This window comes from Amblyomma maculatum, chromosome 11 (genome assembly GCF_055883805.1).
Source record: "Amblyomma maculatum isolate TAMU_Amacu chromosome 11, ASM5588380v1, whole genome shotgun sequence".
NCBI lineage: Eukaryota > Metazoa > Arthropoda > Arachnida > Ixodida > Ixodidae > Amblyomma > Amblyomma maculatum.
In genome coordinates, this window is record NC_139354.1 from 36,492,261 (window position 1) to 36,518,507 (window position 26,247).

Sequence of the window (26,247 nt, forward strand, 5' to 3'; positions counted from 1 at the left end):
TGTCTTAACTTGATGAAGACAACAAGGTTTCCTTGGAAATTAAAAATTTTAAACTTCCATTCAAGTACCTGCTTTTCCTTGTTTTTTCTGTGCTTTTGTTGTAAAGTTGAAAAAAAAAAAACAAAAACAAATGCTCACTCTGTCAGTTGGTGTGGCCTGGGATTCGCGAGTTACAAAAATTCGAGCTTGAAGTAGCGTTTTGTTCTATGACCACTGAATATTTAATAGCTGCTCCATAGCCAATTTTCTTCTCTCATGCTGTTTTGGTTTGATCAATTGCATGAGGGCTGCAGTATGAAAGGTTGTTTTACATCACGTCATTCTTGGCTCTTAAAGCAGCCAGTCTTGAGTGTTGTATTGAATAACTGCATATTGACAATTATATTTCAGTTTTCATGCTTAGAGTGAACTAAACACACTACACACAGGTATGTTGTATTAAGTCCCATACCATTTTTTTGTTGTTTTTTCAAATAACTTTGAAGCAATTATTCAAATAACTCTGGCACACAGACACGCAAAAAAAATTGTCTCAATGAGCATTTTCGAAATCTTTGATTTTTCCCCAACACTCGAGAATATTATAGAAAGAAGAGAAAGTGCATTAGTTTTCTAATATCATATGCGTTAAAGTTCGTTTGACCTTTTGCAAACATGGCTGAACAGCCATTGGAGATTGGGAAAGTCTAATTACAAATAAAATATTTAGGACTAACGGACGCTTTCTCCTGCTTTCTTGCATTTTTTTTTCTCTATATAGCTTGATCTGTCTGCTTTTGTTCCCTTTTGTATAGCTTTCTTTGATCAATAACAATGTAGCGAAATTAGGGTACACATATGTGTGCCCTAATTTCGCTAAAACTGCGATGTCACGAGATTCCCGTTTTGTTTTAGAGTTGTCGGAACATTCCTTCATTGATTGCAATTATGGTGTCAATGGCATAGCTGAGCACTAATTGGTCGCCGGGGGATGTGACGTCACGAGACAAGTGACGTGGCAGAGTTTGCAGGTGTGTCGGGAGTTGGAATTTGTGCTAGCCATATGGCATAGCCAAGAGTGGTGTCAGTATGGTAGCTTAGCGGTTGGCTCTGCTGCAGTTGGTGGTCATGCTTTGTTATGTGCAGATGTGTCTATACAGCTTTGCGTATCTGGTTCGAAGGGAACCAGAATTAACACCGGCTCCAGAAGGACAAACCAAAGTTGCTGGGTTCGATCTAGAGCCTACTGTAAGCGGTAAAAAAAAGCGACAGCATGTTGGGCTGCAGTGGCAAAAACTTGCAGCATCAATGTTGCTTCTAATGCTATCGCACTGCACTCTCAAAGTGACCCAAGTGCTCCGTAATTTTTTGCTGTATGAATTTTTTTGCGAAGTATGAAGCAGCGGCCACGCTTGCCAGACCATTGTGGCAGAGCCTGTTTTACCGGCAACCAAGAGAAATTCCTGACTGAACTTCTGGCAGTCTTCCCCAAATGAGTACCAGGAGCACCGCGAGAATTTTACTTGTCTTTGCACAGCCCCGTGCCAAAAATGGAGTTGTCTTGTTAGTTGCCTTGTGTCCTCCAAACTGGTGCAGTTTCTGGCACATACACACGGGCGTATGCTTGGAACCGGTCCCTGTTCAATGAAGTGCCCACAGGTACGAGGAGGTACTTTCAGCCGAAGCTGCGCAATGCATTATTTGCCGAAGACTAATAATTTCAGATTAGGAATACTAAACATTTGGATCGATCGAATGTCAAATAGTCAAATATTTGACCGAATATTAAAAAATTATTGAATATCCACACAGGCCAAACTGCAACCATTCCCTGAGTGTTGAAACTTGGAACAGCAGAAAGTCATTTGCAAATTGTTTAGCAGTCCTAGGGGAGTGTCACAGGGTGATGTATGTATTTTAATGTGCAATGCGGAATTTCAGAGAAAATTGGGCAGTCCTTGTAGTCCTAGGATGCTGGAATTATGTTCCAGCCCTAAAAGTCACCCAGACTTTTTGCATTATATTTCCTTCAAGTTGACGGGTCTAGGCACAGAAGTTAACAAGGAACATGTCTATTTCAGAAGCTTGGCCCCACTTCTTGAGATAACGTCAATGTTGCTCCTTGTTGACTAGAAAAAGTTTCACATTCTCCACTTTTCATTTTTTGCTGCTGGGTTCGCCTTAATTTGAAACAGCCCATTCGCAACTTTACATGATCACAAATATTTGCTCAAGCATGTCCAGAAATGAGTTTGAAGATAAGAAATTAGCTTTACATGAAACTGAAATGTAGTCTAGAGGATTACCGTAGAGAGTGGGTTTGTGTTTACTCTACACTGACATTCTCGCAGCTCACTTTTTTGGTGATTTATATTAATTCAAGCAACCAACGCAAGGACAAGGTAAAAAAAGAAATGAACATGTGTTGTCAGTTTTCGTCCTCGTCTTGGTGCTGATTGCATGAATTATGTCTAACCTACTTGGCCAACAAAAGGTTCTGTATGATTTTGTGCCTAACTCCACTTTAACTGGTGCACCAAAATTGGCTACATAACCAACTGTTCCTGCAAATCGCTCCGTATGTTCATACAGACACATATCGTTAGTGTTCACACAAAACAAAGGTTTAATTGGTGTGCTGGCCAGAGTATAGTAGCTACCAACAGCGTGTCATAACCAAACGATTAGAAGTTATTAGAGCTGTTACTTTGATTTCAGTGAGATGCTGCGTGAAATCATGTGTTAATCTGTATTCTTTGCATGCCTATGCAGTCACAGTTGCAGAGCCAGTTTTCAAATATTAAACTTTTCGCAGCAATACAAAATTCAAGACTTGACAACGAAACTAGGCATGGTCTTAAGCAGTTTAATCACTCCGTCAATACACAGCACATCAGCTGCAATGTTGAAGCAACACAGCAACAAATTTCAGGTGCATGTTCTTTTGAAATAGTGCATAATACATTAATGAACATAGACCACAGTTTGGAATTGGTAACTTAGATTTATAACTGGATTTCTTCTTTTAGTTTGTCTTAACAGGTAAATGATGGCCATGGCATCAACATTTAGTGCGTTTTGCATGAAGCATACAAAAACTGCAATGTTGCAGTCTCTGCCCCTCTTGCTGTTCCGAATCTTGGGACATGAGATGGAGTAGATTTAAAACTATTGCACAGCAACATTACTCTCTGGCAATTTGCCATATTTACAGGCCATTCTCTGTGCCCACTCTCAAGATTTGTTTAAAGTGCAAATTATGCAAGTATAAACTATTAGCCAAACGGTGTACTTGGCTTGATAGGTGCCATTTCATAATAAAATGCTGCACGCAGGCAGACAGGCCTAGCAAATATAAACATGTTTAAGGAATGCAGAAGACACAAAAGTTGCGTAGGGGCGTGCCGTGTTGACAATGCATTGGACACTTTGCTGTTGAAGGCAGCGCCTAGCGACAGTAGCAAGTCCATCTGCGGTAATCTAGAAGCAGCACAGCACCGGTTTTGGTCCTATTTCTTCAGCGGCGTTGTTTGATGCGGCCCAGTGTCATGACACTCCCTGAGAAGACGAGAAGAAAGCAACTGCTCATCACAATACAAACGGCATTGTTTTTACAGAAAATAAAATGCTCCTGTTCTAATTCAGAACGAAGCCTCAACTACCAGATTAGTATACTATATATTCGCTATGACAAAGGTGGATGCTAGAAAGCTACGGATGCATTGCAGTGACAAAGGAGGCAGGGCTCTTCAAACATTTTTTGTTACTTTTTTTCAAATATGCAATCGCTTTCCCTATATATTTGAGTTCGTTTCAAAATATTCAACATTTTCATCCTTTCTTTACAGAAACAGAAAAAAAACCACTAACCAGAAAACTATTATTGTGTGGCTAGATAGTATATAGTATAAGGAATACAATGTACGGATTACTTTTTGAATTACAGCAATATTAGTCACTTTACAAAGCTGTATGTAATTCGATGCAGGCAAAGTGATTTATGAGGCATTTAAATTGTGCACAGAAAATATCTGGAATAAAACGAGAAATCTGTTCCCAACATTGTATAGTTTAATCACTCAAGAGCATGCTGAAATAAAAATTATTCCTTTATCTGCTCTAGGTGCAAAGACATCTTTCTTGCAAACTAGCAACTTGTCAAAAATTAATTTATTGAGAAAACTAGAAAAAAATGAACAGAGATTGGAATTCAGCTCGTTTGTACCTTATAAGGTTGAGTTAATGGCTTAGGGAGTGAATAAATCAGCTTGCATATAGGAGATGGGCTGCAGATTTCAAAATGTCTTCAAAAAATCTTTTCCACGATTTTCGGCCCATCAAGAGCCCTGTTGCCTTTTCATTTCTTAGGTAATTATTTCCACTTTGTATGCCTCTTTCTGAAACTATCAAAACTCAAGAAATAAATGTACGGGGGATTTGCTATTGGATAATCTGTCCATACAAAATGCTACTTAACATTGTCCATTGTGAGCAAGCTACCGGCCCAGAGGGTTAGACCCCTTTAGTTAGGCTAGGCATGTGTATTTGCAGGCGACAATTGCACACGAGCAGAACACTGTGTATCTTAAGCTCTGTGGTACTTCTACAAAATAATGTCACTATAGTATAGCGTCACGACTGAGCTGTTCACAGCGTTCACATACTTAGTTGCCAAATGTGCCATGTTATCTCAGTGGCTTTGGCATTTGGCTGCTGACCCCAAGGCCACGCGTTTAGTCCTGATCCTGGCAGCCACATTTTGATGGGGTGAAACGTAAAAGGCATCTGTGTGCTGTGCAATGTTAGTGCAGGTTAAGAACCAGGTGCAGTCTAAATTGATTCGGCATTCTGTTATGGTGTCCCTCATATTTGGTGTTGTTTCGGGGCTTTTACTTTTGTCAGCTGTCGTGCAATAATACCACAGGGTCACCATTTCAGGTGATAGTGCAAGGAAGCCCCCTCCCTCAAATGTGCTTTTTAAACTCACTTGTAGCAACGGCGGCAGTAGAGGTCATTCGAACAACCGAGACAACGCAGGACTGCATTTTCGTTGCAGATGACGCACCATGGCAGCTCCTCAACTTCCTGCAACAGTGAATGCAATTAAACAACCAGCCCAATCTCTTGCATTCTATAAAAAAATTGATCAAATGGTCAAACCCATGGCAAGTGAAAGGCAGTGTATACAGTCGAACCCGGATATATCGAACTCGAAGGGGATCGCGAAATAGTTCGATATATCGATAATTCGATATACAGAAATCGGCTTGTAACGGCACTTACGATGCGAAAAAATGATACCGCATTTGTCGCGTAATCAACCCACTTGCATAATGAACCCACTCTCCACTTTTGCACCCGAGAATTTTGAAAAAAAAAAAAAAAATGTTAAGGCCAGCTCGCTCACATGAAAGCGATTGAGCGATCTCAGCGATGAGCGGCAGCGACAGAGCGAAAAATTTCAAACTTGTTGGAACTGCGTCCCTCTAGCCGCTCGAGCCACCGCGGCAGCTCAAAACAAGGTTTCTGTGTCGCCGCGGCAGAAATCGTAATCGCGAGCGTTTTCGCCTGCATGTCGATGGCGCGCGTCACTCCGTTTCGGTCGTCTCATCCACAGCTCATTGGCAGCGTGCCAAGATGCTGCGCAGCGATAACGTCACGGCGCGTTTATCTTTTGATAGCTCCTGCGGTGGCGGGGAGCGAACTTGGCAGAGTGCCCGTGATGGCTTGATTGCACAAGCCTGGTTCGATTTATCACGCCGCGCTTGGGGTGGGCGTCATGATCGCAGCAGCTGACCACGCGCTTTCGTTGATTCATGCATGCAAGGATAAACGACTCCCGCCAAAAAAAAATAAATAAATAAAACTGCCGCTTCTTAACGCCCGCAGCCGCCATATCTTACGCTACGCCGCGCGTACAGCACAACTATAAAAATGGATGACTCACAAAAAGAAAAAAAAAAGAAAAGAGAGAGAAAAAAAGATATGCCACCACTTAATGTCCGCAAGCGCCATAGCCACGTCAGCCGCTGAGCGCAGAGGGTTCGCAACACACGCTGGAGTCAGCGTCCAAAATCTGTCTGAAAACGGGCTGAGCTGGCTTGGCGCATGCGTAGCGCGTGCTGAAGGAGAGAGATAGCTCGGCAAACGGATGGGCACACCCACGCACATGGCTTGCAAACGTCATGTGCTGGCGCGCGGGAAACGATAACTGCAGTTGCGCGCGCCTTTGGGGAATGGGCGTGATGCTGCCCAGACCAGCCGTCGCTGAACTGTCCCCTTTCATTCCTTCCGCGCGTGGCTTGAAAACGTCACGCGGCAAACGGCCAAGGGTGATGCGATCGTCTTTGGGGAAGGCACACTTTCCAGTGCGTGGTGCGGAGTTCGATATATCGAACGACCGGTAGAATTGAGTTTGATATACGACGCGGCATTCCTGTACTTTTACATGGGATTTTCAAGGGGATATTCCGTGAGTTCGATATAACCAAAATTCGATATATCCGGGTTAAATATAACCGGGTTAGACTATATAATAGCTTGGACTGGGGAGGGGATCCGCCCCACAAGAAACATTGGCACAATAGTTTAGATAGTGCTTTAGAAACTGGCCGGTCATGGTACAAACTGGACTTCATTTACCTGCCTGCAATGAATTTGATTACAAAAGCTCCGTTTTTGAAGAAAGCGGCATCTTCATCATTAGCAAGTGGCACCGTGTCGATACGGGCCAACTGAAATTTCTCACGACTCCCCAGTGTCCTTCTCTAAGGACTCCACTAAAATTTTTCCTTTTCGCTTGTTTCGCAGCAAGATGTTGCTAGATATTGCTGAGAAATTCATAGTTGAAAACAGAGGCCTACTACAGTGTAAGAAGAAAAAAAAAAAAAGACTATAGATTAACCAAGGGCACCACTGCAGGCAAGCACCGTCTAAGAGCATCGAAAACTGGAGGAATCAACTGCGATTCCAAAACTGCGCCATCGTCCGATTTTTAATGGTCTGAAACCCGAATGCAGTCAGTAGAGTGCAGTGAACTGAGGCAGCCTTACCAACCTCACCGCTTGGGTCCAAACCCAGCTCCTCCAATTCTTCCTGCTCCTCGAGCTTTGACTCTTCAAGCAGCTAGATCAGAATAAGGAAAAAAAAAAAAACGCTGCTTATGGCTGCCGAAGTCACTTGAAGTCTATAAAGTCAACTGTTCATTTCCATATCTTAATATGGAACACGTCACTTAAAAAAAAAAAAAAAGAAAAACATGCTTGAGCATAATTTTTCGAAACATTTATGCATTTTGGACAATTACGTATATTCTGCGAAGAGCTAACTCACAAACCTTATGGAATTGCTAACCCTAGCGATGACATAAAGGACCTATCACCGACTAATTTTAGTAAACACATAAAATTACCATTAAAACTACAGCAAGATAAAAATGAATCTCCAAAAGAGCAGTTATCAAAAGAAGTTTCCCTCCTGTTACGCTAACACAACACAGCGAGGTGTTTTTGTACAGATGCAGTTTTTTTTTTTACCTGCTGATGGTCCACAGTGCGCCAATCGAAAGTTTCGGTGATAAGTCTTTGTCGGCTTGCTAAATAAAAATAAATTAGTAGGGAATCAAGAGTTTCTTTAATTGCATGGAGCTTGAATTAATTTTTCTTTTTTTCATCAATGTTAACAAGACCAAAGCGCCAGTCCAAATAGACTGGCAGTTCTAGTTTATTAATAAAGTCCACAGTTTGCATTTGATAGCACCCAATCCCCATTTTTTTTTTTTTTTTTTTGCTGCTGTTCTCTTACCCTTGCCACAACAGCGTCCGCCTCTGCACTGTCGTCGGAGTCAGACCCATCACCAGGTTCCTTTTTACCTGCACAATTCGTACACTGGATAAACCACCACGCTAGACTTGGAGCAAAGCTTACAACGTAAAAAATGCAACAGGACATTCCAAAACGAGCCTCCAAGAGTTGACTTGCAGCCACTGTACACACAAAAACGTGAACTTATCTCAGCAGGAATGACTTGTCCCTGTCTGACAAGCTCAAAAACTGATTACTTACAAGTCTGCTGCACTCCTGTGATAACGATGACAGACTAAATGGGAAATGCCCTCGTTACGCGATGCATTATTACACGAAAACACCCGCATGAATAAAGGCATCACAAAAGCAACATTCCCCATTACAGTATAATGAGGGCCGTTTATCACATAATTGAGGCTTCATTTTGGCACAGGTGAAATAGAAAAAAGATACCTTAGTGCTCTGCGACATTAGCACACATTAAAATAGCACAAATGGTTGAAATTTTTGAAACTGCATTGGAGTCCTCCCCTATAGCACGCCACACAGTAGCTCACAAGGTTGCCATATTACCCTGCTTCTTAGCTCTGATTTTGCTGAGCTCCTTCATGAGGTCCTTGTCCTTTTGGAGCTCCTGAAGGCCCTTCTTTGCGTCTTCTGCAGCCGCCTTCAGCTCCCGGCCAATCAGCTGAGCGACTTCATCGATGGGTGGCTCGTCCTTCAGTTCGCTCTCTTTCGGTGCACTCTGACTGGGCTCCAGAGGTTGCACTGACGTAACGCCAAGCTCACTTACGGGTGCTTCCTCAGTTGTTGCCTGAACAAAGACAGGCACACTTCATGTTTACAAGTCATCAAACATGACATCTTTTGCGTTTTGTCAAAACTATGGGCATCGCAGCGAAATCCCGTTGAGTGGAATCTTATGTGATTGCAAAAATAGTGCCGTCGGAAACTAAGAAAATCCATATGCAGAAGCATGGAAAATGTGCTCACGGAGATCTCCTTATGGCTCAGCGGATTTATTTATGACTGTGCACCGCTGTCCATTGCTTGCAATGCATACCGTGTGGCAGGCAATCGTGTGTCCGCAACGCGTAGGTAGTACTTCGCGCTCGAGGGTATGGTCATAGCTTGAGTGTCCTTGTAATCCGTAGTAGCATGGGAGCATTAGGAACAACAGAAATTTTTCATATCATACACAATGAACACTGGGCAGGAAATGTTACGAGTTGATATTCTCCAGAAATCCACATCGACCGAGATCGTATACAAAGATTCTGTTGTATATGATTTTACAAGTCGGTACAAACATGTGACTGCGGAAAAACAGGGATGGTCGCAAGCAAATGCGTGTCTATTCCATCCAGCTGCACCATGCCCCATATGAGAATGTGACATTTCTGCACATGTCGTGCTTAAGATTAAGGATGGAATATATTAAATATAAAAATGCACACCACTTTTCAGTCTCCAAAGCAGTCGCTAAACATCTAGAAGTTTTTGCACTATTCCCGGTAAAAAGAAAGCACCTCCCCACAGTGTATACTTCTAGCCATGCTTAGACTGCTGAAGCACCATTCCAGCCTTCCTACTTTTATTAATACTACTACCTGAACCTTGCTCTGGAGAATAAAAGTGGCCAGCTTAATTTTGATGCACACTGCAAGCAATCGTAGTGCATGTATTAGACTTGTTTTCACACAGGCAAGTATATTTAAGAGCAGTAAAAAAGTGCCAAAATCACGCTAGCAGCTATAATTAGTGATTCACATGTTTGTATTGATTTATCTATTGAGTGTCCTTAATGCAAGACACCAAGAGTGGAAAAGAATATGTAACTGATGACGGCAGAATGTGTTATGAAACAAAAATATTCACTGACATTACTACAGTGCAGTATTTAGAAGTGCTGTTTACTTTTTGCTTAAAAAGCAAGCAATTACGTGTATCCTGGTCGTTGCAGTGAGCTGTTACTGAGACAAGCTACAGTCTTTTCTGTGAGAACACTGATCACGAACAGCGGTGCAACAAATTTGTGGGAAAATAAACAGCAGTTTTTACAGGTCTTCTGAAGACTTGCTAAGGATTTTTTCGCTAAAGCTTGTGAGAGTGCAAACCCCCAGGATCTGCACGCAAGGGTCCTTCTCACCTGAGGGTCCGCATCCACCGAATCCTTGCTTAGGTCACGCAGGCGTGCCAGACGCTGCTCCATCTCATCGGTGGTTGCCTTGATAACCTGGGCGCGGCGCCTGTCTATCGCCACCTCATTCATGACCTGGGCAAACAGATCGCCAGCCTTTTGCCCATCCGACCGTCTCCTGACGTTTGTGTACACCTGTGAAGAAAGGTTAGCAAGTCATATGGCAGTTAACTCATTCATTCACGGTACTCCCGCAGATTTCCAAGTCTCTATCTGGGATGGAAAACTGTGCAAAACCACAACGAACAAAGAAAGAGACTACTTCTGTCCATTGTGGTTTTGCACTGTGTTCCATCCCAGAGCAAAGCCAACTAGCCCAAAACGTGTTACACCAACTAGCCCGAAACATGCTAAACCAACTAGCCCAAAATGTGTGATCCATACCTTTAATCAAATGCTTTCTTTGGCCTCCATAATAATTATTAAAAAGAATCTTGCTGCTTACTGTATACAAAAAGTCTGTATACTTTATGCGTTATGCCTAACCACTTTCTGACTTTTATCCCTGCAATTGCAATTAAATATTACTTCTAGTGGGCTTTCCCACTGTTCACTACGGATGACCATGGGCCTTCCTCTGCACATAAAAGGTCCTTAATTCATTAATTCACACATGCATTAATCCGCCTTTTGTGCGAGTTTTCTGCGCATGCACAAAGTCATAGTGGCGGCCGATGGAAACACATTGGACGGCGTCGACGGCGTTTCTCGGCGCTGCCAGTGCACGGGAGGAGCTGGCGGCACCGGGCGGCACGGTGACCGTCACAGGCTTGGCAAAGCGATGTCAACCACATCTGCCGCGTACGGTTGCCACTCTCTAAGCGTGCCGAGATGCAAGACGCGGTTTTTCAGGTTTCCTTCGGCGAACCGCGACCACCAACGACGTGAAGCCTTAATTAGGGCCACCAAGCGTCAAGATGTGAATGGCCGACCTTAGCAACCGACTGCATACTCTCGACTTTCAACTGAGCGAAAAACACTTCGTTACAGGTATGTATGCATCTAAAGGAAATGTGCATGATGAAAAGTATCTACTGTAGTTTGCAGTTTGCACCAAGCCTGTAACCCACCAGTGATAGCCGCAATGAGCATTTGTTCGGGGCGTGTTTACTTTACGTGCGAAGGAACCTCATATGGCGATGTATTTTGTCGTTTGTTTTCTTTATGTGCGAAGGGGCCGGTTAGCGCAGATATCACAGGTGGCTGTGTGCGCTAGACCGTAATATTTAGCATGTTTTATCGCGACTGCCGCCTGACTAAAAAGAAAAAAAAAATTGGGCGTTTGTTGTGATGCACCGCCGTTTGCGAGCCGAGTGGTCGAGCTGGTCATGAGGCTCGCGAACCGCAGTGCATTAAAACACAGTATTTTATTTTCTTGTTAGTCAGGTGGCAGTCACGATAAAACATGGTAAATATTATGGTCTAGCGCACACAGCCGCCTGTGATATGTAAGCGACCTAGCCCTTTCGCACATAAAGAAAAGAAACGACAAAATACATCGCCTTCAGGCCCCGGCGCAACTAAAGCAATCACGCTCCGAAGAAATCCTCATTGCAGCTATCACTGGTGCGTTAAAGGCTGGGTGCAAACTCCAGTAGGTACTTTTCATCATGCATATTTCCTTTAGATGCATACATACCTGTAGTATCTGTGTTTTTGCCGCTCGGAGCATATGACGCACACTCTTGCACGACGCACAGTATTTTTTTTTACCTTAAAGGCTCGCCTTCGTGCACGCCAAAGCATTCGGATTTTGTTCCTTTGGTGTACGCAATCAGATGCACTTCGTTAGGGAGCTTGATAATCGTCGTCTTCGTCCAACCGTTTGCAACGGCAAGGAAACCGCCCGGCACAAATGAGTCTCCTGGAGGGTTCATGCTCGTTCATTTGCAGAGTAGATCACTCTGGACGTAGAACAGGGTTGGTTGCTGACCGAGATGCGCATCCGATATGTAGGAGATGCACATGTATCACCAAGTCGTTGATTCCGCAGAAATCGCGGCGAAGGCAGAAAGGTTGTGGATCCTTTCACAACAGAATGACCATTCTCTGTGCACCGAGAACCTTTTCACCACTGCGACCACATCCGTCCTGACTCCTGAGGGCAGAAACCGAGCGCTGAATCATCCGTTGCCAGAAAAATGCCGCGCGTTTCCTGCAGGTGTGCATTCCGGCCGGAACAATCTCCTTTTCAGGGGGTGTGTATAAGTGCCTCTCTGCCGAGCTTCGTAGATGAAATCCTATAGCTGCACGCTTGTAGATGACACAAAGAGGAAGCGACGCCCATTGCGCCATGCCAGCGCCGCAGTGACCACATTGTGCTCGGTAACTCAAGACACCCCACCCCGCGCATATGCGCCGCTCGAAGTCACAGGAGACGATTCCACCTAGCTCTGCAGCATCAACAAACCCCTGGCTGCTTTGCCCTTTGAGATCCCTCTCTCTCTCTCTCTCTGCCTCTGCGCTCTCCTGTCTGCTGAAAACCTGCACGCTGAGAGCGTCTCATTCTGTCACGTCGAACACAGCCCGCGCTACACGCTCTTACAATATGAAGATAGTATATGCGTGCGTTATGAGTGGATTGTGAAAACGCTGTACATTCCCCCATACTGCGTGAACATGATATACTGCAATCACTGTCACTACTTTCCGCCCCGAGGCCAAAAAAGGGGGGGAACTTTCGCCTTTTACCTGCGTTGGCGTGGCCATTTCGTATGGTGCGCTTTCGCGTCGTCTGCTACACTGCCGTCCAATGTGTTTCTCGCCTGCTCCCGCATGATGGCGCCACATCCTCCCGCAAAAGGCGGATTAGTATGCTTGTACTCCATTCATTTATCTATATATAATAGCCTACAAAAATTCAACAACACTTTCGTTGAGGGGAGATCAAAACATGGAAAAACATTTCAGTTGCCGAGATTGTGTGTGCAAAAACACCCACACAGTCTACAAAAACGCCACCGTAACGAAGATGGCAAACTGAAAAAGATGTGTGTCCACTGAATCTGCACAGTTCGCCACGTCATCACAGGTACACCGAGGAGTTACAGCTGTTGCTGTCGGGTTTCAATCTTTTGCAGTACCAAGGAAAGAAATGAAATGCCAAAATTGACTGCTACAAAATCCGGTAAGTGTAGGCATCACACTCGCAGCCTGGATTTAATGGCTAACAACGGCACAATGACGGCTTTTTAATCTTACTGGACCCAGTTACAAGTCAGTGTTATGGATATGTTACAACATTTAAGTCCTAGTATGTTACTGCAAGCAATGAAAGTTCAAACGAGCTTTTGCGAGACAATTCCGCTCACCGTGATTGGAGGCTGTCGGTAATACGAAACATCAACCTCTTTAAGCTTGGCGAGCCTGTCCTCAATGTCAGCGTGGATTGGAATAACATCTGTAATTTGAGGCAACATTCAGTCAGCAATCACAGGCTTTCATTCAAAACGGTAACAAGCATTCTAAGATAAAGCACTTCGCAGGTCAATGAGCGAGTTCATTGACAACCCCCAAAACTCTGCCATAGCAATTAAGGCTCGAAAGACAAACAACGGTCTCCACCACGAGCAGTACTGGAGGATATGTCTTCAACAATGACAGAAAAGATTATTGCCTTGTGACTGTTAGGATGACATTCTGTATAAACATTGAAAGCAAGACTACTTTTGCTTGATCAACAGCGATTCCATTCCAAGTAACTGTAAGAAAAAAGCTTTCGGCCTCAAATCTTGCTAGTGTAGCATATTCACAAGCACCCACTGTATAGTAGCCACTTCCTGTCTAAGACATACTAATAATTAAAAAGTCGGATAGTAGCTTGGAACACAGCCCAGTACAGAGAATTGTTACTTCAGCTGGGAACACATTAAATGGCATTTTTTTTGCAGTGGAAAGTTGTGCATAAACAGCATTTATAACCCACGAAACTAGTAGCTTATGTGATGTGTCTGACAAGCAGCGAGAGCATTGAGGCTCTGACCTTTGCTGTCTTGACGCAACTTTTTCAGGCGGTTCTCGATCTCCTCCACGTGAGGGGCGGAACCACCTCCCACAGACGGCACAGAGTCTTTGGCTTCGGATTTGTTGTTCAGGGCGTCCATCCGCCTTTGGGGTCAAGGTAAGAGAGAAAAAACAGAGGGATATATGTTTTGTTCAGCTGGACAGTTCCTGCACTGTCAGTATTTCAACAGTCACTTGTCCCTGTTTTTATAATTGCATCACAAAAAACCGCTGTTCGTTAACAGAACCTATCACAGCTACCCTAAGTGTAAGGCAGTTTCCACAATCTATATAAAAACAAGTTAAGATTCATAACTGAAATACCGATCTATGACTATGGTGGAAGAAACAAAAATGCAATGATAGGGGCTATTATTACTTTATGAGTGCTGTAATGTTAATAAACTCTGTGAACATAAAGGGTCACAGCAGGAGAGAACATAAGTTTAACAAAATACAAAGAAATACAAGCACATATAAAATGAAACAAATTCACAGACATAGGCTCAGGCTGCACTCATTGTAGGAATATTCATGATAATAAACAGTGCTACAATTTTTTTATGAGTGTGCTATCATAACATGTTTTCACGCAACAATTTGTGCATCTAGCAATCATTTCTCTTTCAACATATGTAGACTAGTCTCCAGACGAAACACTTGCATTCTTTGTGGAAATAAAAACATAGTTTCTCGACTTCAAGCATGCTCATGAATCTGAAATTATGCATACGTCCACAGCCCTAACACTATTCTATAAATACAGTTCTGGCATTCTTATTCCCTCTCTAGAGGTTAGCATTACTTGCAGATATCCAATAATAAATTAACTCACTTTTGAAAAGCAGCAGGCGGCTCTCTCTGTTCTGTCTTGCCAACAGCAGTCCTGGGACAGCAATAGAGACTTTACAGTTTATAGTGTCAAGCAAAACACAGACAACAGTACACTAAAAATAGTGATTCAGCTATATTTTGTACGTAGATGAATGTGATTTGGTTGGATTATGGGGTTTGGCATCCCAAGGCGACTCAGGCTAAGAGAGACGCCATAGTGGAAGGCTCAGAGAAGAATTTCGACCACCTGGTGTTCCTGAAGGTGCACTGACATTGCACAGAGCAAGAGTGCCTTGCTTTTTGCCTCCATCCATGCGTGTGTGATGTGCATGCGTGCGCAAGTGTGCAGTTTCGTATAAAGTTGAAGTAAAATGGGTTTATTTAGCTAATTTTGACAGCTAATGAGATACTGATTAGCCTATTATTACTAGATCAGTGAAAACACAGTACAATGTACTGATGGGCCATTTCAATGGCAAGAGAGGCAAAAAGCAGGATGGAGATCAGGCAGCGGGTGCACGGGGGGGGGTTATCAGTTAAGTTCCCAAGATGTAATAACTTCAGAATCATGAATACCTTCTTCAGCAAATGGAAGAACCACCAGTGGAGATGGAAAAGCCATAACAGGGAGACTAAAATTGAAATTGACTTCATACTGTGCTTTAGCTGTGGCATTGTGCAGGATGTAGAACTAATCGAAAAGGTGCGATGCAGTGACCACAAGCAGTTAAGGTGCCGAATTAGTCTAGATTTGAAGAAGCAATGAAACACTCTAGCAAGGAAGATTCATCAACAAATTAGCGATGAGAGGGAAGAAGTTAAAGCTCAGCTACTTTGGTCATCTGATGAGAAGGGAGGAGTCGCTGGAGAAAGATTTGATGTTGCGAAAGGTTGAGGGTCACCGGAGAAGGGGTAGGCAGCGAAAGCAATGGTTAGATGGCATCCTCGAGGCGCTGCAGATGAAGTTATATGATGTTAGGAAGATAGTGAGAGACCGGAAAGCGTGGCGTGATATGGTCCATAGGGTCACGAAGAGTCGGACACGACTGAACGGAACTAAACTGGGAAGGTACAGGAATTCATGATCTCATTACAGAACAGATATTCAGCTTTACCAAAGGAAGACGACCTTAGTATAGAAACAATGAACAATATACTCAGCAATATCATTACCGAATGCACAGCAGAAATATGTGGTAAGATAGTTGGACAGGATACAGGTAAATTGTCTCAGCAGACAAAAGAATGTAATTTAGAAATGCCAAAGCATGAACGCCTCTAACCCAACAGATAGGATAGAACTGCCAGAGCTATTAAAGATAATCAATAGGTGCAAAGTGTCCAACATAAGAACATATAATATAGAGAGAACTGAGCATGCTCTAAAGGATGGCGACAGCCTGAAAGCGAAGAGGAAACAGGGCATGCCAAAAATCACATGTATGCGCTAAAGGACAAGGCTGGCAACGCTATTACTAATTTGGATAAGATAGCCAAAGTAGCCGAGGAGTTCTACACTGATCTACAAAGCAGCCAAATTAATCAGGATGATAACGAGATTGGCAGTACTGAACAGCAATCAGACATTCTTCCAGTAATGAAGAACGAGGTTATGAAAGCTATAGAAGCTATAAAAGGGGGGAAAGCAGCAGGGAATGATCAGGTAACCGCAGATTAGTCATAGTAAAGTGGCGATATTGTGCTAGAAAATTTGGCCACACTGTATATTTAATCCCTCATGACATCGACGGTAGCAGAATCTTTGAAGAACACCAACATTATCTTAATCCATAATAAAGGGAATAAAAAATGACAGACTGATCAGCTTACTATCCATTCTGTACAAGGTATTTACTAATGTAATCGCTAACAGAATCAGGGCAAAATTAGACTTCAATCTAATAAAGGATCAGGAAGGTTTTCAGAAAGGGTACCCTGCCATCAACCCTATCCGTACTGTCAACCGGATGACAGAAAAATGTTTGAATATAACCAGCCTATATAGATAGCATTAATTGATTATAAGGAAGCATTTGACTCAGTCAAAACCCAAGTCATGCAGGCAATGTGTAACCACGGTGTCGACGAGCTATATGCGAAAGTACAGGATGATATCTATAGTAGCTACAGAGCAGCCATTACAGATATCCCATTTCCATAAAGAAAAGTGTTAGGCAAGGAGACATGATCTCCCCAGTACAGTTCACCTCTTGCTTAGAGGAAGTGTGAGACCTGGAATGGGAACATTTAGAGATGAGGGTTGATTGACAATATCTCGGCAATCTGCAATTTGCTGACATTGCCTTAGTCTCGCCGCGGTGGTAAGACACCAACTACTATGGCGGAGTACCCAGGTTCGATCCCGACCGCTGGCGGCTGCGTTTCGATGGAGGCGAAACGGAGAGGCTGTGCGATACAAGCGCATGCTAAAGATCCCCAGGTGGTCAAAATTACTCTGTAGCCTTCCACTATCGCTCCTCTTTCTCTCATCCACTTTCACTCCCACCTTCCTCCCTTCCCTTATGGCATGGTCAGGTGTCCACAAAACAAATGTGACAGATACTGCGTCTTTCCTTTCCTATGAACCAATTATATATTGCCTTGTTAAGCAACTCTGCGGACGAATTACAAAGAATGATTAACAACCTAGATAGGCAAAGCAGAAAGGTACGCTTAAATGTTAACATGCACAAGACAAAGGTTATGTCTCAGAAAGGAACAGCAGTTTACAATAGGTAGCGAGGAGCTGGAAGTAATTAGGGAATGCGCCTACTTAGGACACAAGTAGTAGCTGCAGATCCGGGCCAAGTAATAACTACAAGGAAAAGAAGGTATGGGGCACATTTTCCAAGTACTCGCAGGTCATGACTAGCAGCTTACCAGTATTGCTGAAGAGGAAAATTTATAAGAGTTGTATCTTACCCATACTCATCTGGGTAGAAACGTGGAGGTTAACGAAAAGGGTTCGACTTAAGTTGAGGACAATGCAGAGAGCTAAGGAATAGAAAATGATCAGTGTAGCATTTAGAGTTAGGAAACATCCACGCTAGACAAGCAATGCGAAGGGAGGATAATCGATGGTCTCTATGGGTAACAGTTAAACAGTATTCCAAGGGAAGGCAAGTGCAGCAGGGGGCAGCAAAAAATTAGATAGGTGGATGAGGTTAAGAAGTTTGCAGGCGTCAAGTGGATGCAGCTAGCACAAAATCGGGTTAATTGGAATAATACGAGAGATGCCTTTGCCACCCTGCAGTGGGTACAGTCTGGTTTATAATAATTAGCTCATCAGCAAATTATAGCAAGTGACCTCTTAAGATTGCCAATGTGCATGATACAAGTAACTGAAGCAGAAACAGTCTTTTGGCAATTGTAATCGTAGGATCACACTTTTCTGGTGAAGCAGTATCTCTTCAAACTGACTACACAAATCTCTCAGTCAATCTCTCATTGTGCAGAGTGTTCTATATCGCACAGAACGGTTGTAGGTCGGCGTAGGTTTTATCTGCAAAGATAGGTGTAAGGATGTTTTTGAACAAATCTTCTGAAGGCCTCCTGCCTGCGATCACGTCCAATCTGTAAAGTGTTGTGCCATACCTATCTCCAATTCAGTTTCATATGCGGTCGAGACTACGATTACGAAGATAACACGACAGTTACAAAAACAAACGTGAAAAAAAGAAAAGAAAATAATAAGCTTACCTGCTCAAAGCTTCGAAGCAGGTTGTACAAACTTTGCGCTCTTTGCCCAACTTCGGCACCAGGACAGACGACTTCAGGCATTTGGCGCAGTACGAAAACTGGCAATTCGGACACGAGTGCTAAGTGCGCACAAAAAAAAAGAAGGTCGAAATCAGAGCAATAACGAACATGCCGTTCACAAGGGATCGAACAGATGAATTCCTAATTATCTGGCGTCGGACGCTGCAACATGAAACACTCATATCTGACATTAGCTGCGCAGTCTTACCTCTCTCGTGAGGAGTCCGAACTTCGAACTACACCCAGTACATGACATTGGCAACGACGGTTACCGCGCGATTGCGCGACCACAACAGATGATTCACCTCACCTCACCGCGTAAAGAAAACACAACACGGAAGGAAAATAAAGAAGGCGGTAAAGGCAAGGCGTGGCCATAGACCGGACCAAGACCGACTGAAATACAGACCTGCACAGATAGCACTGCTCCAGCGCGCACCTTCTAGTTCATAGCCTTCGCCGCTAGGAAACGAACACTACGGGTAACCTGGCGCTACTGTAAACCTGTTAATAAAAAGGGTCTATTAGTTCTGTCATTTTTCTTCATCGTTATAGTTTATTTATCTGTCCACGCTGTAATGCACAAGCACCTGTTCTGCGCATGTGCAGCGAGTAACTGCAGTGCCGTCGCACAAAGCGGAATCGCGGTATGTCTTCTGGCGACAGAAAAACATTATAAAAATAAACACTCTCTGCTAAAATACAAAAAGGCAAAATTTTAGAAGTATAACTTGGGCAAAGATCTTTTTTTTTTTTAATCTGGGTACAGTTTGTTTATATTAATTTGTGATTTGATGATGATGAAAATGACAGACGAACAGGTCAACCGAGCGCTCTCAACGACGAGAAAGGTAACGAAAGTTGGCGCACGAGGTCCCATAGGACCCTGTTTTTTGTGCAGGTCTGTATTTCAGTGGGTCTTGGACCGGACCATAGAATATAGAATTATGACACGATGACGCCATAGATGACGCAAAACTACCAAGAACATATGGAGGTACTATCAAAGTAGCCTCTCACAAACGTTTGAAGCTATGCTACGCGCGCTTTTTGAAACAGAATTGAAGCGTGGTTGATCGGACACGTATGGACTGGGCGTCTTTTCTTCGTCCCTGTCAAACTTCGGCTGTGTTGCATTCGAATCACTCGTTTTTATAGCGAATCACGCAAAGCCTCTTGATTTTAGCCAACATGGTTTTCCGTGGTACATCTTATTCCGGGAAAGCAAGGATACCTGAAGAATTGAAATTAAAGAGGATACGTAATGCATGCAATCAAATGTATACAAACACTAAATTAGCCCAGAGCAGCTGCAGCCCATTTTCGTCGGTATTAATTATTATAAGTTAAAAAACAATTGGTTGGTTTGTGGGGTTTAACGTCCCAAAGCAATTCAGGCTATGAGAGACGCCGTAGTGGAGGACTCCGGAAATTTCGACCACCTGGGGTTCTTTAACGTGCACTGACATCAAACAGCACACGGACGCCTTGCTTTTTGCCTCCATCGAAAAGCTGCCGCCGAGGCTGGGGCGGTGAAACAGCATCAATAAAAACTTTCATAATGGTAGTATGGTAATGCTATCGCTTGATAAACCATACGATAAACCACGAGGCATGCAAAGCAGCAAGCTTTGCATTTTCCAAGAACGTTGGAATGGCAACCATTCATGGTTGCGTCACAATTTTGACAAGAAGTCATTTGGTTACCGAGTTCGATTCCGTGGGCCAGTAGTGATTTATTTGCTTACTGCATGCTGATGTTCGCTTTACGATATGACGAATTTTCTGTTTCGTTGGGAATAGTAATAAGTACAGAAGTTTAGGGAGAAAAAAGAAAAAGAAGATGTCCGTCGAGCCGGATTCGAACCAGCGACCTATGGATGTCCGCATGGTGGGTCCTCTACAGTCCACCGCTCTACCAACTGAGCTATCGACGGAACCGCAGGAACCGACCACTTGTCATCGCCAGCTGCGCAGCGTTGGTCGCACTTGCACTGCTTGCACCGTGGTGGCACCTCATGGTTCCGCAATGAAGTCTACAGCTAATGCTGTTCCTTTCGTGTGTATGTACATTTGTGGTTATCGCTCCCCAACTAGTGCTGTGCTCCAACATCACCGACTCTAGCGTGTTCCTTTCTGCACTTAAAACAAGTGCACGCATTTACGCAAAAGATATACAGGTTGGACGGTGGCGCGTGCTCGCGTAAAAGCAAATGTACGTATACATAAGTAGAGCTCTAATTTACCATAGAGCGCCGGATAGCATCCTTCTCAGTGATCGCAAACATGCAACTCTTTACTCGTGAATGCCACATCAATGACAACAACAAATTGGAGCTAACTTTCCGTCGGGGGTGTAGCTCAGATGGTAGAGCGCTCGCTTAGCATGCGAGAGGTACGGGGATCGATACCCCGCACCTCCACGTCTGGTCTTAATGGCCTTTCTTTTTTTTTTTTTTTAATTTCTGCGCCTGATCTTCATGACACGTTAAAGCAGTCACTTTGAACTTCCGTTCTATCTGACCTTCCTCCCTTCTGCTGTAAACTTGCTTTGTGTGAAAGGAATATTGAATTCTCTTCCCGAGTTTCCATGCTCCTCACTACTGAAAAATGTTTTAGTTTCTGAACACTGGCACAGTTGTTTTGATCAGCCTTGCTGGTTCTTTCCGCATTGCCAACATATATTTTTTTTTTTTTTTGTCACTGACATAATCTGCCTTCTATAGAAATTTTGTATTCTGTAATATGGTTTTATAAGTGAAAATAATCACATTTTTGCAACCAGGGTGCAAAAAATATGTAAAAATTGCCACCTTCTATTATTGAATTTGTGCCAGGGCTTTGTCTAATACACTGCAACTAAAACCTGCTGCTAAGGTCCCAACATCTTTGCGCTGATTTCTGTTATGTGAAGTTATATAATTAGCCAAGTAATCTTAGGCTCTAAGACTCATACCTGCATAACAAACAAACAATTGGCAACACACACTCGCTGGAGCTATACAAGACTATCGTAAAATGTGCCCACTAAAAAAAAAATTGCATTCATTTCACATGCCTGGTCTGATGTTTTCTGCACTGGTTATTCAGACCTCAGCACTTACTGAATCTACATCAGATTTTGAACCTTGTACACAAGGAGTTCAATAGCTTTAGGTTGCACTATACCTGGATGCACCACCTGAAAGAAATAGGTTGTAGTGGCCTTTACAAGCCCTCCAAGCCACTGCCGTACGGCTTGTCTCCCTGTGTAACACATCACTTAGGGGTCTTTAAGATGTGAAGATAATCACTATGCATGCTACAGCAGGTTTGGCGACTGCTCGTCATATCAAACCACTCACTACAGAAAGCTGCACTGAGCAAACATTAAACCTCAAAACAACCACGGTGCAAAAAACACGACACAGGAAAGAGAAGAACACCACATAATCTCTTTCTTGTGTCGTGTTCTTTGCAGCATAGTTGTTTTCAAGTCATGAACCAACTCACCTCACAGGCCTTCATTCTAAAGAATAAACATTAGTTTAGCATGGGGTTTAACCTCGCAAAGTGACTCAGGCTATAAGAGATGCCGTAGTAGAGGACTCCCGAAATATTGACCACATGGGACAAATTCGGTGACATGCTGGATGTAAGATAAATCAAAAGCAATGATATCGTCGCCAAGTGGATGCAAGTGATGATGCTGAATTGCCATTTGCATTAGCAAACAATTTTATGTTTCATGCATTAAGGCTTGAATGCACTATAAGCAATCATTACAATTTTATTCAAGACTGCCCTCTCCAATCGTATTAGATCTCCAGAAACGGTTCAATACTTTTCCGAAACAAAACCTCAGTCCAAAAAAATCAATTTCAGGACACCGATGCTCTGGCTTGAGTTCTTTCTGTTCTTTTCACAGAATCATGCACACATTTTTTTCAGCTATCTTACTACTAGTGTTATACAACAGTGCGAGCCTTCTTAGCAACAAAACAAACAGGTCCTGCTGTTCGGTTGGTCCCAGGCTTCTACTGCTCTCTAGTACCTTGTCACAAACCTGCTGTTTCTCACTTTCACCACATGTGTAAGCGGCCTCTCTTCCACGTAACAGTGACAGACGTTACTAAATGAAGAAAGACTTCACACATCAATGCAAATATGTAGCAGAAACTGTAATGCGACTGAGAATCACTTGACGATCACTGTGACATCATTGTTTCCATGATTATGATGATCACTGGTGAAGCAGCGACACGATGTCATCATATTCCCGCTGCTTCTCACTCTCCTCCAGCTTCAGTGAATTCACTATATTCTGAAAGCGCTGTTTGAGGGCCTGGTTCTCTATTGACGCAATTTCCAGCTCCTGCGCCTGTCTCCGCTCCTGAAGCTGGGCTATGTCTCTCTCTAGTTCCGACAGTCGGTTCAGGAGTGCAGAATTATCTTGCTCGGGTTCGTCCACGTCGTCGTCTTCTTCCTTCTTTGCAGCAGCAAACTCGATGATCTCCTTGTCGTCACCATAGTCAGGGTCGTCAACATACTCATCAACAAGCGAGCTGGTCGCTGCCGCTGTCACCGCTGCGCTGGTGCTTGCACCGGATGCAGCCATCTTGTCTGAAGTGGCAAGCATGCCCCGACGGAAGTCAGTAACCATGTCTGGCGAGGAGCCACCATCCCGTTTTCCAGACGATGATGGGTGCCTCTGCTTCGGAGGCCGAGTTGAGAGCTCCTCTTCACCCCCTGAGTCAACAATATTGACGTCATCCTCATCCGAGCTGCTTAGTGCCTCGCCAAAGAGGTCGTGTTCACCCACGTCCATGCTCTGGGAATTGCTGTTGAGCAGCGCACTAACGGATGGAGAGCCAAAGCCACCACTCATGTGTGGGTCGCCCGAGCCACCATTTGCAGTCTCATTTCCTTCCCCTTTACCGTCACCTCCTTTGTCATCATCAGCATTTACCACCTCGTAGCGGATTGAGATGGCCTCATTGTCCATGCGAAACAGCCTTTTCACCTGAAAGTGTGAAAAACGAAAGCGTTCAATATTTCCTTATTTTCAATGCTTTCTACATGTTAGATGTTTCTAGAAAACAAGTCCAGCTTACTAATTGTTCTTATCCTCTACTTTTAGGACCAGTGAGAGGGGAGAGAACAGTGACACTAGAGACATACCACAACAGGGCAAACAAATTGTTTTGAGGTTTTGTTGTGAAATGAAACTTCATTAGGGTTCATTTGTTAGGTAATCAAATATGTAGTTCAGTTGACCGTCATGCCTCTCTTGCCAATCAAGTGAGCTACTTGGTGGCCGAAAAAGAAAAGTTGCAGAGGGTCACTAAAGACTGACAAGAAGCTTATTGGCTTTGTGTGTAGCAGTGAATTGGTTGCGTATTAAAATCGCCCAGTAGTTGAGCAACACGCCATTATTTCCATTGGACCAGCTACTACCCGCGAATGCAATATTCCTGCATTTCTCAAAGCTGCGTAATGAAGCTCCCTGGCTAGTAGGTTAAAAAATACCAAGACCGACGGTCTTACCTCCTTCTCGATCTCGGGGAAGTCGACGTACTTTTTCTTGAGCACTTTCCGAAAGCGGCGTTTGCGCACATTCTTCAGTGACGGCGTGATGCCGTGCGGGTGCTGGTACTTCTTGTCCTTGGCGTCCTTGCGCTCTTTCTTGCGCAGCGACTCCTCGTCGTCGGCCGCTGCGGCCGCTTTCTTCGCCTCTTCGTCTTCCCCGGCGTCTTCCTCCTTGCAGATCATGAGCTGCGCGACGTCGGCTGTCTTGTAGAAAGTCTTACGGTCCAGCGTTTTGTGCGACTCGATGATCGACGGTAGGTCGACCACACGGGCGGACAGGGACCAACGGTCGAAACTCACGGTGCCGTGCCGGTTGTCCGGTTCAAGCTGAATGGTCAGCCGATCCTTGAGATTCATCACTCCGGATCGCACGGCGGCTCGCAGAGCTGCCGCAACTTGGCCCGGCAACCGCAGGATAAACTGGCTTTCCAGCTCAGCCGGCGCCTCCTCTTTGGTCTTCTTGATCTCGGGTGGCGCGTTCATCGTGAACAGCGGTCTGTTGCGCCGGGAGGCAGAATTAAACCGCCAACGCAGCGGACCACGCTTTTGACCTGCCGTGGTCGGTGGCAGGTACGGACAAGCAAAAGGGAACTACCAGCTTCGCCTTGGCGCTCCCACGGGGTGATCAGCACGGCTGCCGGTGCTTAAAGGCACTCTCTACGCCTTCAAAACCTTAGCATCGCTGTTCGACCAAGGCAACCAAGGCACTGAAGCCCTCAATGCTCGCAGCAGCTACTAGGCACAACCATTACAACCACCATACAACGGGTACAACGGGCCAAACGTACACACGATGATGATACTGTTGTGTTTACGTTCCGGTTTCCGATAGGCGTCTTGGATTTGGACATATGCATGGACATGGACATATGCCTGTTTTACTGATAGAACTAAAAAAAATGTAAATTTCTAATGAAATCAGTGCATATAATTTCGACTTTTACCTCAAGGGTCTGCTCCTGAGAGACTAATACCAAAATTTACAGAATACACTGCGTGCTTTCGATTAGTTCACTTATCGGTTTCTTCAAGACTGCCCAACGTTGTGCATTCACAAAACCGAAACTGCTGTCAGGTGCGTTGGCTTTTTTCGCATAGGAAGCCAAGTCAAGCCAAGTTCAAATTGGTGTGGATGGTGCTCGCAAAATCTGCACAGCGACTGAAAAGTTGAAAATATGGTGAAACTGCTGTAAATAGTGCGATGTCGTGTCAGTTAGTAAAGCTAGCTGCAATTAGCAACGTTCCAAGAGTCAAGTCCTACTTATTTCCAAGTGGCGAAGATACGAAAGGTTTGCGCTCCCTTTCAAAACATAATCCGACTACTGGCGCAGGCTGCACGTCAGCTGTCTTTGCTAATAACGGTTCACTTTTCTTTGGTGCGCGCTTTTACCTCTTTGGGTCTTCTGTTTACTTCAAGAAGCGTTAGCGCATTATCTTCTTTTTCGCTACTATCTGTTTCAGACCGTTGTCGTTCATTGCCTTATATTGTAGTTGGCGCCCTCCCTTTATCTTTAGCGACCTGCAGCTGGATACTTTCAACAGCGATTTAAATCCTTGGTGCAATAATCATTACTTTACACACTTGCCTTCTTCTTTTCCGTTTTCATTATTTTCCACATACTTTCTTTCTTTATTGAAAGAGATGTTCCTCGAATAATTTTGAACCTCCGTTTTAACAAATGCATTGCAAACGTCTCGCGGTTCAAAACTTTACTAGTTCTATCATTTTAGCGTTAAGAAACAGGTGAAAAACACACAAGGTAAAAATGGATAAATTCTATGGAAAAGAAACAAAGTGTGGAACTACACCGAAAGTGGAAAAGGCAGATCAGGAAGGAAGCTTTCTTTGATAACTCAAGAGGCAGTGCTCTACTTATTGAAGCTAGATCAGGATGCCTTAGAACACGCAGCTACCAAAAAACAAAAAACATGAATATGACACGTGCAGTATGTGGTAAATCCACAGAAACAATAACTATCTTGTACTCAAATGTGAAAGTATCCATCCGGAAGTCCATGCAGGCTCAGTCACTCTTCCTGAGGCCCTGGGGTTTAGAGATACCAGTGGCTGGGTGAATGAACCTGTGGTGGAAGCTAGC

The 26,247-nt window shown here is 43.9% G+C and overlaps 3 protein-coding genes and 2 non-coding genes across 10 annotated transcripts in view; 2 read left to right on the forward strand and 3 right to left on the reverse strand.

Moving 5' to 3' along the window:
* Window positions 1-2,829: 2,829 nt before the first annotated feature.
* On the reverse strand, window positions 2,830-18,959 carry LOC146173500 (abscission/NoCut checkpoint regulator). 3 transcript variants are annotated; one of them, XM_084584798.1, is made up of 11 exons: window positions 18,789-18,959; window positions 18,521-18,639; window positions 14,823-14,873; window positions 13,968-14,092; window positions 13,297-13,385; window positions 9,935-10,120; window positions 8,359-8,599; window positions 7,783-7,850; window positions 7,036-7,104; window positions 4,967-5,064; window positions 2,830-3,537 (listed from the first exon to the last, which is right to left on the reverse strand). In XM_084584798.1, the coding sequence occupies exons 1-11, from the start codon at window positions 18,834-18,836 to the stop codon at window positions 3,489-3,491; spliced, it is 1,143 nt and encodes a 380-aa protein (XP_084440924.1). In that variant the 5' UTR covers window positions 18,837-18,959; the 3' UTR covers window positions 2,830-3,488. The 3 variants fall into 3 exon arrangements, 2 of the variants coding, with proteins under 2 accessions (XP_084440924.1, XP_084440925.1); XR_014702234.1 differs by having other exon boundaries at window positions 3,497-3,537; window positions 7,032-7,104; XM_084584799.1 differs by lacking the exon at window positions 7,036-7,104.
* A 1,467-nt stretch (window positions 18,960-20,426) lies between these two features.
* On the reverse strand, window positions 20,427-20,517 carry TRNAY-GUA (transfer RNA tyrosine (anticodon GUA)). The gene is given in 2 exon segments: window positions 20,427-20,462; window positions 20,481-20,517. It is a non-coding gene; the product is annotated as a tRNA-Tyr (tRNA).
* Window positions 20,518-20,930: 413 nt separating this feature from the next.
* Window positions 20,931-21,003, forward strand: TRNAA-AGC (transfer RNA alanine (anticodon AGC)). Its single transcript has one exon. It is a non-coding gene; the product is annotated as a tRNA-Ala (tRNA).
* A 1,328-nt stretch (window positions 21,004-22,331) lies between these two features.
* On the reverse strand, window positions 22,332-24,934 carry Taf7 (TATA-box binding protein associated factor 7). The gene is made up of 2 exons (XM_084585408.1): window positions 24,107-24,934; window positions 22,332-23,582 (listed from the first exon to the last, which is right to left on the reverse strand). The coding sequence occupies exons 1-2, from the start codon at window positions 24,629-24,631 to the stop codon at window positions 22,803-22,805; spliced, it is 1,305 nt and encodes a 434-aa protein (XP_084441534.1). The 5' UTR covers window positions 24,632-24,934; the 3' UTR covers window positions 22,332-22,802.
* Window positions 24,935-25,243: 309 nt separating this feature from the next.
* Rab3-GAP (Rab3 GTPase activating protein) overlaps window positions 25,244-26,247 on the forward strand; it is a 51,223-nt gene continuing 50,219 nt past the window's right edge. For 2 of the 4 annotated variants that reach the window (XM_084583586.1, XM_084583584.1), the window contains exon 1: window positions 25,244-25,437. In XM_084583586.1, the coding sequence (XP_084439712.1) occupies window positions 25,350-25,437 (88 nt within the window). In that variant the 5' untranslated portion in view covers window positions 25,244-25,349. The remainder of the gene's footprint in view (window positions 25,438-26,247) is intronic. The other 2 variants (XM_084583583.1, XM_084583585.1) reach the window with 1 other exon arrangement.